At 36.6% G+C, this 15339-nt stretch overlaps 1 protein-coding gene across 1 annotated transcript; it reads left to right on the top strand.

Moving 5' to 3' along the window:
- The first annotated feature begins 1012 nt into the window (after positions 1 to 1012).
- On the top strand, positions 1013 to 10355 carry LOC131535821 (butyrophilin subfamily 1 member A1-like). The gene is made up of 7 exons (XM_058768327.1): positions 1013 to 1070; positions 1577 to 1930; positions 2385 to 2657; positions 2882 to 2988; positions 8421 to 8781; positions 9182 to 9226; positions 9823 to 10355. Exons 1-7 carry the CDS (start codon positions 1013 to 1015, stop codon positions 10353 to 10355), a joined length of 1731 nt encoding a protein of 576 aa, XP_058624310.1.
- The last annotated feature ends 4984 nt before the right edge of the window (positions 10356 to 15339 follow it).

The following is a 15339-nucleotide window of genomic DNA, read 5'->3' as shown; positions in this document are numbered from 1 at the left end:
CACAGAATATGAAGAATATCAAAAACTTTAGGAGTCAGCTGTCCACGGCAGTCCTTAAGTTAGGGCCACAAAAGTGCACATGCGCAGTAACGTTTGTTTATGTTGTTGCCGTTGCTATGCCTCGTCACAATATGAAACAAATAGATGGGATAGCTTTTCCCCCCACTGTGGTTTATAAAATGAATGCCAAGTTTCAGCATTAAATATCATTCCCAAATCACTTTATCTGCTTTGAATGAAAAACTGACTGTTATAAGTCTGTCTTGTGTGGATCCACAAATTGTAGGCTACATAGCAATTTAAGACAGAGAGAGGAGAAATCTATTAGCGTCCTTTAAATCGTTGCTAAACAAAGTCACAGCTCTCCGCAAAGATCAGTTATAGGCTACAAGTCCTGCAATCAAAACCAGAATAAGACACGCTTCTGTAAACAGAGAATGATTCCAGCAGCTGGATTATGATCAGATAGTGTTGTGGAGGGCGAGTCTTCAGGTGGATCGTTTAGTTATAAATAGTTATAGAGACGGGAATAATCTCTTTTTGAACTTTATGTACTGTCATATCAACTTTTAGTTAATGGCTAAACCAAACCCATATAATCATATCAATAATTTATTCAGAGACTCTTGTGAACGCATCAATGTTCAGTCGAAGGTAAGTCGAGAAACACATTTACCTGAACAATTGTGTGTCTATCGTGAGTGTGAATTGAGATCAGATGCGTTTAACCGGTAGGTCTTTAAGTGATACTAAACTATATAAACACTTTTTTTTTTAAAAAAGGATAAAGTCAAATAATACTACATGTAGATACACGTTGTACATTTGGTCCTGCTTTGTCTGGATTAATTTAACCAACTGATTCTAGATCTGTATGTAAATTGTTGTATTCATCCCATAAGTGTAAATGTGCAAGTATTCAGAGCCAACACATGCATGTTAGCACACGAGATGACTGTTTATTATACTTTTTTTTTTTCTTCTTTCATTTTAGCATCTGTGTCCTTTAGAGATGAAGCTCATTTGTCTGACTTTGCTGATTATTAGTGGAATTACAGATTCAAGATCAGGTAATTATTCACACCCATATAAAGAGCTGAAGTGTGTGTTCATGTCGATTCATCGTCCAGCTGAACTATATTTATAGGTCTAATTACAGTTTAATTCATAGTTTATGTGATAATGGCTGGCTCACTGCAATATTACATTACATAATGTCACTTTATGCCATTTATTGCATGGCTACTTATTTTATTAACCACAGAACAGAAACTGTAGGTCTCCTGGATGAATGGTCAGTTATTTAACATTGCAATAGACAACTGTCATTGTTCAGAAGTATTGACTAATTAGAATAAACTTAGAATTTACAAAGAGCCATGTAATAATATTTAATAAAACAGAGAAAAATGCACACAAGCAGTGTTTTTAAGCAGACATGTTCAGATGCAGAGCTGTGTGGAGAAGGACAGTTACTGCTTTACATGGGAACGCTGTAGCCCTTGCCCTGCTGAAGGGTGACAGTTCAACTGACAGGAGGTTCACTTTTAATTAGACCTTTCTTTCTCTTCTACAGAGCAGTATGAAGTCGTGGGAGCTGCAGGTCCTGTGCTTGCTGTAGCTGGTGAAGATGTGATTCTGCCCTGTTCAGTCAAACCCAGCATCAGTGTTGTGGACATGAGAGTGGAGTGGTTTAGACTTGATCTGAGAGACTCACAACTAGTGCATCTCTATGAGGATCATGTAGACAAAAACACAGATCAGATTCAGTCCTACAGAGAGAGAACAGAACTGGATCATCAAGAACTACAGAGAGGAGATGCATCACTCAAACTCTCATCAGTCCGAGTCTCTGATGAAGGACTTTATAAGTGTTTTATTCAGTCCAGATCCTGGTTTGATGATGCCACTGTTAATGTCAGTGTTGAAGGTGAGAAAACCATTCAAAACTAAAGTCTGGAATACACTACACAACTTAAAATCTGAATTAGATTTTAAAACACTAGGCATCATACATCACAAAAGAAAGCTGTCCATCATACACTGAATGACTGAGGAACACAACAAACTCATGCAGAAACGTGCACCTTGTTGCTAGGAGACGTGTAATAAATGAAAAAAAAAAAAAAAACAGAAAACTAAAATCGGCTGAAAATATCAAACATATCTGATATCCTCCGACTGGATGGAATCAAAGTCTGAATTTTGATTTTCTATGAAATCTGTCAACTCTAATCTGCAGACTGGCTCTGACTGTCAGCAACTAGCGTCAGTGTTCGGACTGTAAATCAGGGCAAAAGTTGTGTGGTGTATTCCAGCCTTAACATGCTCTAACTAACTTAAAGTCAGAACAACAACAGAACATCCTTCTTGTTTATCTGTAGCTGTAGGGCGTCCTCCGGTGATCACTGTAGATGGGTTTGATCATTCAGGAGGGCTTCATCTACAGTGTGAATCTGGAGGTTGGAACCCTGAACCTGATCTTGAGTGGCTGAACAGCGAAGGAGTCCGTCTGAGTTCAGGAACAACAGAGAAACACAGAAACACAGACGGATTCAGTGTGAAACACACCGTAACTGTATATGAGAGAGACAGCAAGATTCACTGCAGATTCAAACTGAAGCATCACATGCTGGAGACACTGATAATCACCACAAGTAACTACTGACGCTTTTATTACTGTAATTGTGTGTCATCTTCTCGTGGTATATTTGATGCAGTAAAAAAAGTTAATGATTATCAGCATAGTCTATTAAGTCGAGTACAGCTAAAACATTTTACTGTCTATGTACCATTCAGAACTGAACATTATATATTTTTAATCATCTCATCAAAATAATTTGATTTACACAATGAGCTTAATTGCTGTTTTGTGTTACAGGTAACATGTTTAATTCTTGGAGGACATCAGTCATCATGATTTCAGTTTTTGTTGTGCTCGGTGTGATTGCTGGAATACTGATAGCTGTGTTTGCTCATAAAACAAAGGTAAAAACGCTTGTTTTCTTGTTATTTAAATTTCTTTTTGAAAATAAGGCAGTATGGGGTTTAATTTTCAAGGCAAGTTTATTTATATAGCATATTTCATACACAATGGCAATTCAAAGTGCTTTACATAAAAAATAATGAAAATGATCATACAAATCACAATAAAAGCAAATAATTAAAATTTTAAAATGATTAAAAAAATATTTAAAATGAAGTGAAACATCTGAGAATAATAATACAGAAATGAGGATACATAAAATACAGTGCAATAATTCAGATGTAGCTCAGTGCTCATTCAGTAAATGCACAGCTAAACAGACGTGTTTTAAGTCTAGATTTAAATATGGCTAGTGATTTAGCACATCTGGGCCCGTATTCTTAAAGATTGTAAGAATCCTCTCAGAGAGCTCCTAATTTAGCTTAAAAAATTCTAACTAGGAGTCTTAGCTTAAAAGTGATTCAGGACCAATCTGAGAGTAACTCAGAGGAAAACGCAAAAACTTTTATCTTAGTGAGGAGGCGGGGCTGACCCCGTTGCTAGCGATGACACAGTCTTTTGAAGACTGTGATTGGTTAGTTGTCTAAGAAGGAAACAAAAGAGCGCTTTTAAGAGTAGGGTTTATTATAAGCCTTCACTTTGAAATTACCTGCGTAATTTTTCCTGTTTTACCATACTCTCTCTCTATCTCTATAATAATAATTTATTAGCTTACATCTTTCCTCCGTATATCTATTACACTGAATAAGTACATGTTCTACTGTTTCTCTGACTCCGCACCAATCACACAGTCCTGCTGGATGTTTTCCTTTTATGTGCAATGTTGAATTAAGTGCTGTATGTCCCGACCTCAGTCTTGAAAGAGCACAATCTTCTTTTCTTCTTCCTCTCGAATTCCTTCCTCTATCTACCATTGCTTGTATTAAATATAGATGCCTGCCCTTCAGCTCATTATCCCAATAAATTTGCCAATTTTTATTTATCTCCTTTTTAATTATTGTCTTAAGTTCCACTTTACTGTAGATAATTGGCATATCTATATTTTCCTTTGTCTTTACTTGTTTTGCTAATTTATCTGCTTCCTCATTCCCTGCTTCTCCTGTATGAGCCCGAACCCACAAGAACTGAACTTATCTTATCTGTCTGCTGCAACATATATATATAATAACTGAAGGATCTCCAAAACAATATCTTGTCTAGTTTCAGACTGTAGAGTATCGAGGCATAATGAAGCTGAACTTGAATCCGAGCATATTAGTGTTTTGTTTATCCCCGTTTCATATACAGTGGGGCAAAAAAGTATTTAGTCAGCCACCAATTGTGCAAGTTCTCCCACTTAAAAAGATGAGAGAGGCCTGAAATTTTCATCATAGGTATACCTCAACTATGAGAGACAAAATGAGAAAAAAATCCAGAAAATCACATTGTATAATTTTTAAAGAATTTATTTGCAAATTATGGTAGAAAATAAGTCAATAACAAAATTTAATCTCAATACTTTGTTATATACCCTTTGTTGGCAATGACAGAGGTCAAATGTTTTCTGTAAGTCTTCACACACTGTTGCTGGTATTTTGGCCCATTCCTCCTCTAGAGCAGTAATGTTTTGGGGCTGTCACTGGGCAACACGGACTTTCAACCCCCTCCAAAGATTTTCGATGGGGTTGAGATCTGGAGACTGGCTGGGCCACTCCAGGACCTTGAAATGCTTCTTACGAAGCCACTCCTTTGTTGCCCGGGCGGTGTGTTTGGGATCATTGTCATGCTGAAAGACCCAGCCACGTTTCATCTTCAATGCCCTTGCTGATGGAAGGAGGTTTTCACTCAAAATCACGATACATGGCCCCATTCATTCTTTCGTTTACGGATCAGTCGTCCTGGTCCCTTTGCAGAAAAACAGCCCCAAAGCATGATGTTTCCACCCCATGCTTCACAGTAGGTATGGTGTTCTTTGGATGCAACTCAGCATTCTTTCTCCTCCAAACATGACAAGTTGAGTTTTTACCAAAAGTTCTATTTTGGTTTCATCTGACCATATGACATTCTCCCAATCCTCTTCTGGATCATCCAAATGCTCTCTAGCAAACTTCAGACGGGCCGGACATGTACTGGCTTAAGCAGGGGACACGTCTGGCACTGCAGGATTTGAGGCCTTTGTTACTTTGGTCCCAGCTCTCTGCAGGTCATTCACTAGGTCCCCGTGTGGTTCTGGGATTTTTGCTCACAGTTCTTGTGATCATTTTGACCCCACGGGTGAGATCTTCGTGGAGCCCCAGATCGAGGAGATTATCAGTGGTCTTGTATGTCTTCCATTTTCTAATAATTGCTCTCACAGTTGATTTCTTCACACCAAGCTGCTTACCTATTGCAGATTCAGTCTTCCCAGCCTGGTGCAGGTCTACAATTTTGTTTCTGGTGTCCTTTGACAGCTCTTTGGTCTTAGCCATGGTGGAGTTTGGAGTTGGACTGTTTGAGGTTGTGGACAGGTGTCTTTTATACTGATAACGAGTTCAAACAGATGCCATTAATACAGGTAACGAGTGGAGGACAGAGGAGCCTCTTAAAGAAGTTGTTACAGGTCTGTGAGAGCCAGAAATCTTGCTTGTTTGTAGGTGACCAAATACTTATTTTACCGAGGAATTTACCAATTAATTCTTTAAAAATCCTACAATGTGATTTTCTGGATTTTTTTTCTCATTTTGTCTCTCATAGTTGAGGTATACCTATGATGAAAATTACAGGCCTCTCTCATCTTTTTAAGTGGGAGAATTTGCACAATTGGTGGCTGACTAAATACTTTTTTGCCCCACTGTATCTTGTTCACTCGCTCCTCTCAGTTGAGTTGAGAGCATAAATACATGATGTTCCCTCTAGTGGCGTGAAAGACAATTACAACCAAAAATGGCTCCTACACAACCTTTTCAATTATCTTGCCTATAAAGGGCAAAAAGATCTGATATTGGTCTATAGTTCCTCAGTATGGTGTTATCCAGATTGCTGTTAATAACTGCAATTTTCAGGGAATTTGGAAAAGACACTGTGAGAAGTGAGGTGTTAACTACTTCTGAGATCTGCTTCTAAACAGTTAAACACACTGATTCATCCAGTTATGAAACAAGTCAATTTTCATTGAATCATTCATTCATAAATTACATGTGATTTTGCTCAGTTGTCTTATGTTTTTTTCTTTAGAATTGTAAAAAAAAAAAAAAAAAAAAAACCTATTCAGAATCGTGCAGCTCTATTTTTCACACAAAAAGCTCTTAATCGGTTCCAGTTTTTATGTAGCCTGCTGATTTTTGTTCATGTCATTCAGCTGCAATTAAATGTTTTCCAAAAAGAGAATAACATACAGAATAACATGTTTGATATCTAAATGTGCGACTTTTTTAAACCACATTGGAATTAAAAATGGGAATCGATAAGAATCAGAATCGATAAGCAGAATCTGAATTATAATGGATCAAATTGAAATGATACCCAACCCATAGTTAATAGTTAGTTAACCCTTTAATGCGTACGATCACACCGGTGTGATCAGTCTTGGCTGGTCCCTGGAGTCACGTCATCAACTGCTAAATTCAAATCTGCTTTCTGGCACAGACTTTAGTGATGGGAAGTTCAGATCATTTTACTGACTCGGACCTTTGAGTCTCGTTCAGCAAAATGAACGAATCTTTTTTCGAGTCATTTCGTTCATTTTAGCAAAATATCATTAAAATGTTACGTGCTACTTCCCTAACACATCTACTACTTATGCAAACGTTGATCACACTACAAACAATACAAAACTAATGCTATGAGAAACAGAAAAGATTATTTCATTGTTTACCTGGGTCTTGTATTATTAGCTCACCTCTTATCTGACAAGTCTTCGGGTTTGAGACGTTCGTTCATCACGTGACAGCCTCATAAGCTAAACCAATGCAGTCAGAGCCGGAAAGAGAACTGATTAGTTCATATCTCGAGTCTTTCGAGTCGTTCGTTCTTTTGTCACGTGACGTGACAGCTTTGGACAGATAGCTTCCTTACAAACGGGTGCATAGTTATTATTATTATTATTATTATTATTTACTCATACAGTTATGTCATGTGTTTCTGGTCTCAAATTGTAGCTTTTTAATTACAGTTTATAAATGTGTGAATTTCTGTCATGATTCTTTTCCATAACACTGAATGTGGTAACAAAGGTAATAAACTAAAGAGTTGGTTATTATTATTATTATTAAGTATTTTTCCCTCAGACTGAATAGGTTTAGCTTATGAGGCTGTCACGTGATGAACGAACGACTCAAACCCGAAGACTCGGGATACGAACTAATCAATTCTCTTTCCGGCTCTGACTGCATAGGTTACGCGTATGGGGCTGTCACGTGATGAACAAATGACTTATTCAGTGCAGAACCTATAGGATGTTGCGCATGCGCGACTGAACGAATCATTCTCCGAGACGACTCGTTCTTCCCGAGTCACATTAAAGATTCGTTCAAAAAGAACTAATCATTCAAGAACGGCCCATCACTACTTGTCATATTATCACAAATATTCATTGTTTTAAACCATATAATGCTTTTTAGGTTTCAGACATTTAAATACACATACTAGCAAAACCATACATTTATAGTTTGTAAAATACACGCTGATGTCTATGGAAGCAGCAATAATGATCCTTACAAATATAATCTGACGACATGTTTTATTGATATCATTCAGACTGTGTAGATAACTTTAAAGTTTACTCTGCTCTTCTCCCAGTTTAACTGGAGACTTACTTTAATGTGTTTCGGGAGGAGAGGATGAATTTACGTGTTGTTAATCCCACAGCTCGGATTCAGCGCGAACAAACATGGTGGCGCCCCTCACCCGGTATAGATCAGCTAACACAGTCATTATAAAAGTATTTAAACTGCCAAATACATTTACTTGCACATATTTCACAATCAGAATATCAGATATTTCATAATATAATGAGTATGTTTGTGAATACTAATAATCAAAAAAGGAAAAACGAAATAAAAGCAATCCATGTGTCATACAGCTCTATTGTGGCTGCGGTGTGTCACATGACAAGCATGACGCGTCGCCATGGAAACAATACGGCTATACATTCTAAAATAACGGTCGCCTAAAAAAACTCAGGCTTGGGGCTCAACTAAAATATTTTAAACTCATGTGTGAAAGGGTTAATAGTGAGTATTGGACCCCAAATTAAAGTGTGACCAATAATTTAATTCAGTATTAATGTCAAGTCTGTTTTCATCCACAAAATATTTAATTAACAGACATTGTGCATTCATATACTTTTGTGTATATCTTAGGTCCTATAATTTATTGTTGTTCCTCAATCACAAATATATTTGTATTTGTTGTCTGAATGTTGTCTGTTTTCTCTCGTCTTTACTGTGAATCTTCTTTAGAACACATTCAACTACAGAATAAACACAGTAAACTACATGATGAACACAGTCAAATACAGAATGAAAACAGTGAACTACAGAATGAACACAGTAAACTGCAGAATGAACACAGTCCACTACAGAATGAACAAAGTAAACTGCAGAATGAACACAGTAAAGTACAGAATGAATACAGTAAACTACAGGATGAATACAGTAAACTGCAGAATGAACACAGTAAAGTACAGAATGAACACAGTAAACTGCAAAATGAACACAGTAAACTGCAGAATGAACACATTCAACTACAGAATGAATACAGTAAACTACAGGATGAATACAGTAAACTGCAGAATGAACACAGTAAACTACAAGACGAGAAGAGGAGTATACAACAAGGTGAATCTGTCTTTATTATGTTATTAATTCATTATTCATTTAAATTCTGTTTTCAGCAGTAAAATACTGTTATAACTGTGTGCATTCATTTATTTTGTGTATATCTTCTGGTAAATGGTCACCAGTTGTTTATAAAATGTATATTTATTCAGATACTGTCATGGCTGGTTTCAAAAAAGACAATATAGAGCTGGATCTTAGCACCAGCAGTATTGTTTAATGAAAGAAACAGAACACAGTAATCTTATCTGAACGGTCAGCTAAACCAGCTTCATGGTCAGTTCATGGCGTCTGATGAACACTTGTGTGACGTTAACTCAACTGAATGATCATTTGTCAGAGTAATAAAAATGATATAATTTTAATGTTCTTTTCTCATCTTTTTCTGAATTTTCTTTAGAACGTGATCAACTTTTACAAAGTCTGAAGACAATTATACCTAAAGGTGAATGTTTTATATGATCTTATTAAAATATAAATCCACTACTTTTAAATTATTTAGCAAACTAATGATTGAATACACTGTGCATTCATATGTTTAATTATAAGATATATAAACTCTGTAAGATGTTCTTGTATTTTGTTGGTCTTCAAGCAGTGATTGAAATTATTGATCTAAAGATGAATTATGTTATGAAGACTTTATAACTTCACACTTTCTGTTTTCAGCTCTCACACATTTAAGAACACACAAGTAAAAGGCATAATTATTTATTTTAATTAAAGGCTTGTTTTATGGAATTATTATATATATTAAAAAACACATTATGTATTATAATTATTTATTTTACATACATAACTAAAAACAAGCAAGACCAAAAAAAGAAAAGAAACACAAGGGGATCCAAAAATGAACAACAAAGTGAATACAACAATATTATAATATAATGTACATTAAACATCACATTTATTAACATCTAATAGTGTGTCTTTATTTTTGTTTGTATTGTAAAGTTCTCATGATTCCTATAAAAATAAATAATTGTCATAATCTTTATGATATACTCCTCTGTAAAGCAGAATTGTTAATATTTTCCGCAGTGAATGTGATTCTGGATGCTGATACGGCTCATTCTCGTCTCATCGTGTCTGATGATGGGAAACAAGTGAGATCTGGAAACACACAAACAGAAGGAGTGGATCGAGGAAAATACAGATTTGATGAAAATCTTGGTGTTCTTGGGAAGCAGGGATTCTCCTCGAGGTGTTTCTACTTTGAGGTGCAGGTGACGGGACAAACTAAGTGGGATTTAGGAGTGGCCAGAGAATCTGTTTACAGGAAGGGATCGATCTTTCTGAGACCTGAGAGAGGATACTGGATCGTGGGACGGAGAGATCGGAGATATCGAGCTGGTGATTCTTCTGATTACTCTCTTTCTCTGAGAGTGGATCCTGAGAGGATCGCTGTGTTTGTGAATTATGAGAAGGGTCTCATCTTCTTTTATGATGTGAAGTCCAGCTCTCATATCTACACTTACACTGATCAGTCTTTTAAAGAGAAACTCTATCCATTTGTTAGTTTGGGGTATCAGTGGAATGGGGACTCCACTCCACTGATCATCTGTGATGATTAATAATGAGATCAGTGAATTTACACGATCAACTGAAGTAAAAGAAGACGCAATAAAAAGGGAAACAGCAATAACTGGATTTGAAGTTGGCTTGAGAAACAAGGCCAGAAAGTTTTAAATGTTTTAAAGTTTTACAAGTTGTAAAAGTTTGATGGTTTTCAGTTTTAAATAGTTTTAAAAATTAAAATCTGAATTTTTTGAAGACAATACTTTCTGTTAAAAAAAATATATAGATGCAGTTTATAGGGTACTCAAGGTTGTTGCTATACGGTTGCTAAGGTAATTAGGGTAGTTGCTAGGCTGTTGCTATGCAATTGCTAGTTTATCGGGGCAGTTACTGTGGTATTGCTATGTCATTGCTAGGGTACTTGGGGTGGTTGCTAGGATGGTTTGGATGGTTGCTAGAGTGTTGCTATGAAGTTGCTGGTAAGCATCATATACACTATACAGATAGATAGATAGATGAGTTTGAATGGGTTAGAAATAGTACATAGAAGGGAAGCTTGATTGAGTCTCAAAGGATTCTGGGAGTTTAAGTTTGAATTTTGACAGTTGGAGTTTGAATAGTCTTGGTTCATCTGAACATCCCGTCAATGTAAGTCTATGGGATTTTTATGATGTTTAACCTTCAGTTTTATAAAGCACCTTAAGTTTTTCCCTTAAGTATGACACTTAAGGCGTTATTTCCCCTTACCTAAGGGAATGATTTAAGGGTGTTGCATACAATCCCTTAAACCAGTGTTTCTCAACTGGTGGGTCGTGACCCAAAAGTGGGTCTTGAGACCATTCTGAGTGGGTCGCGGAGTGTACGGCCAAAGAAACTATAGCTACATCAACTACAAAAAACGTAATTCTTAATGTTTTTCTGCTGCGAGACTTTTATTTTAAAAGACATGCATGAAAGCTGTTGACACTTCTGTCAGATGCACTTTAAGTAAATAGTAGCTGAGAAAAACGTGCTGTCCCGATTCAGTAGGCTATCTGCGGTCAGATGAGATGTTGACAGGCTTAATGTCAGTGTCATTTATTCTATCGTTGACACATCCCACAAGGACACTGATAACACCACGCAGCCAAAACAAGTTTTCCTCATGGAAAGAAAGTCTAAGGCCTTCTCAAGCCGTACGGCTGACCCATCTAATCTGCGGCCGGTAATGCGTCAATCTGAGATTGCTGTAGAGACAAAATGTAATTCCATCAAGTTAGCATTTTTAAACATTCACTCACTAAAAAATAAATCATTTCTGATCAATGATTTAATAACCACAAACAACCTGGATTTTATGTTTCTAAATGAAACATGGCTTGAGGACAGCTGCAGTGCAACAGTCCTCAATGAAACAGCCCCTCCTAACTTTAATTGTATAAGTGTCTGCAGGACTATTAGGAGAGGTGGAGGTGTAGCTGCTCTATTTAAAGATGTTTATCAATGCAAGCAAGTGTCATTTGGTCACTGGTATTTGTCTTTTGAATATCTAGGTATTGTGCTGAAAGGTGCTCCACGCATTCTGTTTATCATTATTTACAGGCCTCCAAAATACTCTCCAGCCTTTGTTGAAGAGTTCACAGAACAGTTATCAATGATTTCCTCAGAGTTTGACTGTTTTGCTATTGCAGGGGATTTTAATATTCACATAGATAATGCAGAAATCAAAACTGCAAAATAAATTATAACTGTTTTAAACACTTTTGATCTGATCCAGCATGTGCATGGACCCACACACAATCGTGGACACACTCTAGATTTACTCATCAGTAGAGGTCTAAACATTTCATCCATTGTTATTAAGGATGTAGCACTATCTGATCACTTCTGTATTTTCTTTGATATATTGATCTCTGTTACCACTGAATCTAGATCTGTCTCTGTCAGAAAGAGATGCATTAACGAGAACACTAGTGTGCTATTTATGAAGGCTATATCTTCAACACCAAGCATTTCTGCAGACTCTGTTGATCTTCTCCTGGATTCATTTAACTCAAAAGTTAAGAAAGTTATTGATGATATTGCTCCGACAAGGGTCTGCAAGAAGAATGGCAGACAAAAATCACCATGGAGAAAATCAACAGCAGCTCAGAGTATGAAAAGACAATGCAGAAAAGCTGAGCGGATGTGGCGGAAGACAAAACTTGAAATTCACTATAGCATCTATAAAGACAGCCTTCATGCTTTCAATGTGGAACTAGCCACAGCTAGACAGACCTTCTTCTCAAACCTAATAAACAGTAACCTAAACAACTCTCGCACTCTTTTTGCTACTGTGGAGAGACTGACAAACCCCTCCAAGTCAGATTCCCAGTGAAATGCTCTCCGACAGTAAATGCAATGAGTTTGCTTCCTTCTTTTCTGAGAAGATCAATAATATCAGAAAGGAGATTGGCATATCTAGTTTTGCAGAGGTCACACAGATTCGACCGCAATTTCAAAAAGAAGTGACTATGTCTGTTTTTCAAGCAATTGATAGCCAAATTTTGAAAGAAATAGTACAGCACCTTACATCGTCAACATGCTATCTTGACACACTTCCCACATCTTTTTTCAAAAGTGTGCTTAACTGTTTAGAAGCAGATCTCTTAGAAGTGGTGAACGCCTCACTTCTTTCTGGGACTTCTCCAAACTCCCTGAAAACTGCAGTCGTTAAGCCCCTTCTGAAAAAGCGCAATCTTGATAACACAATGTTGAGGAACTATAGACCAATATCAAATCTTCCTTTCATAGGTAAGATTATTGAAAAGGTAGTTTTTAAATCAGCTGAACAACTACTTAAACTCAAATGGATACCTGGACAATTTTCAATCTGGTTTCCGAGCACATCATAGCACAGAGACCGTGCTTATTAAGATAATAAATGATATTCGCTTCAATTCTGATTCTGGCAAAATATCAGTGCTGGTACTACAGATCTTAGTGCTGCGTTTGACACTATTGATCATAACATACTTCTAGAGAGACTGGAAAACTGGGTCGGGCTTTCTGGGATGGTACTCAAATGGTTCAGGTCATACTTAGAAGGCAGAGGTTGTAACAGTTCTATGTTGAATTTACTGTTACTGCAGTTCTTCTCCTCAACACTAGAGGGCTATGTCCTCAGGTAGGAGGGTGAAGACTCCAATATAAGCAGAGAGAGTAAGTGAAGTTGAGGGGTGGTTGGTTTTAATACAAAGGTAGGATGTTTGAGTTGGAGCTCACTGGTTTTCATCCTTTGTTAGGGCAGAGATGAGAAAATGGTTTTCTAATGAATCTCTGGACCTTATGTTAAGTTAATTGTATGTTACGCAAGGTCTTGAGTTAAGTAGCTCTATTAGACTGTGTACGATAAGTTCAACCGCAAAATGCGTGTGGGAAATGCCATTGGATTACATACCGACGGTCTGGGGATTACTCATTGACTGCTTCATCGTGTCATTGCCGGTGTTGTGCGAATTGGTGACTTAGCGAAAACTGTGACCAGGGGTCGCTGTTCAGCAAATGTTCTCATGGAGCGCGCACGCGTTAGATCAGACGCAGAAGCCGAATGATCAGCGTCAGAGGAGACGAGCGCTGCTGTAAAAGATGTTTCATGTCTTAAGACTAAAGAAAATTAGACAAGCATCTAAATTCTTATATAGAAAAGAAATTAAATATTAATGCTGCTGTTGTCTGCGAATGTGTTACCCTACTACTAAGAATGGTTTACTTGTGATGTTATGTAAAACATATTTCTGATTATCTGATAAATGTAGGTCTTATCTTTATTCTTATTACTACTGTAATTGCCCAATAATGTTGGAGATCTACAGTTTGTTCCTTACAAATGCATATGATTATACACTTGAAAGGGTCACTGAATCTGACAAGTAAAAATTCACATAGCTATCAAAATGTTACCACTGTTTCAAAATAACTTACTATACAATTTTAATAAGGTGACTCATGTGATGTGTGAGCTCCTTTTCTTTCTATTTTACATAAATAATGCATATTGATAAGATATTGATATATTTATAGATACAGTAGGTTCTGACAGGTTAAATTTAAAGCTACTGAAATGTTAGCTCCATTTATTTAATGCTTAATAAAGTGACTTACAGTTGAAGTCAAAACTTTACATACATCTTTCAGAATCTGCAAAATGTTAATTATTTTACCAAAATAAGAGGATCATACAAAATGCATGTTATTGTTTATTTAGTACTGACCTGAATAAGATATTTCAGATAAAAATGATTACATATAGTCCACAACAGAAAATAATGGTTGCATTTATAAAAATTACCCCGTTCAAAAGTTTAGATACACTTGATTCTTAATACTGTGTTGTTACCTGAATGATCCAAGCTGTGTTTTTTGTTTGTTTGTTTGTTTAGTGATAATTGTTCGTGAGTCCCTTGTTTCTCCTGAACAGTTAAACTGCCTGCTGTTCTTCAGAAAAATCCCACAAATTCTTTGGTTTTCCAGCATTTTTGTGTATTTGAACCCTTTCCAACAATGACTGTATGATTTTGAGATCCATATTTTCACACTGAGGACAACTGAGGGACTCATACGTAACTATTACAGAAGATTCAAACGCTCACTGATGCTCCAGAAGGAAAAACTTTTGAACAGAATGAAGATGAGTACATTTTTCTTGTTTTGCCTAAATATCATATTTTTTCATTTAGTACTGCCCTTCAGAAGCTACAGAAGACACTTACATGTTTTCCAAAAGACAAACTAAGTTAAATTTACCCTGATCTTCAATTTCAAAAAGTTTTCACGCACTGGCTCTTAATGCATGGTTTTTCCTTCTGGAGCGTCAGTGAGCGTTTGAACCTTCTGCAATAGCTGCATATGAGTCCCTCAGCTGTCCTCAGTGTGGAAAGATGAATCTCAGAATCATACAGTCATTGTTGGAAAGGGTTCAAATACACAAACATGCTGGAAAACCAAAGAATTTGTGGGACAAGGATTTTTCTGAAGAACAGCAGGCAGTTTAACTGTTCAGGACAAACAAAGGACTCACAA

This window comes from Onychostoma macrolepis, chromosome 03 (assembly GCF_012432095.1).
Source record: "Onychostoma macrolepis isolate SWU-2019 chromosome 03, ASM1243209v1, whole genome shotgun sequence".
Lineage (NCBI taxonomy): Eukaryota > Metazoa > Chordata > Actinopteri > Cypriniformes > Cyprinidae > Onychostoma > Onychostoma macrolepis.
Note: the sequence above shows the minus strand (reverse complement) of the source record. Positions and strands in the feature narration are given on the sequence as shown.

Bases quoted from the DNA above. Each gene is read 5' to 3' on its own strand.
- LOC131535821 (XM_058768327.1), top strand. From the start codon at position 1,013: ATGAAGCTCATTTGTCTGACTTTGCTGATTATTAGTGGAATTACAGAT. The intron at 1,931-2,384 runs GTGAGAAAACCA...GTTTATCTGTAG, and splicing joins TGTTAATGTCAGTGTTGAAG to CTGTAGGGCGTCCTCCGGTG. The intron at 9,227-9,822 runs GTGAATGTTTTA...TATTTTCCGCAG, and splicing joins GAAGACAATTATACCTAAAG to TGAATGTGATTCTGGATGCT.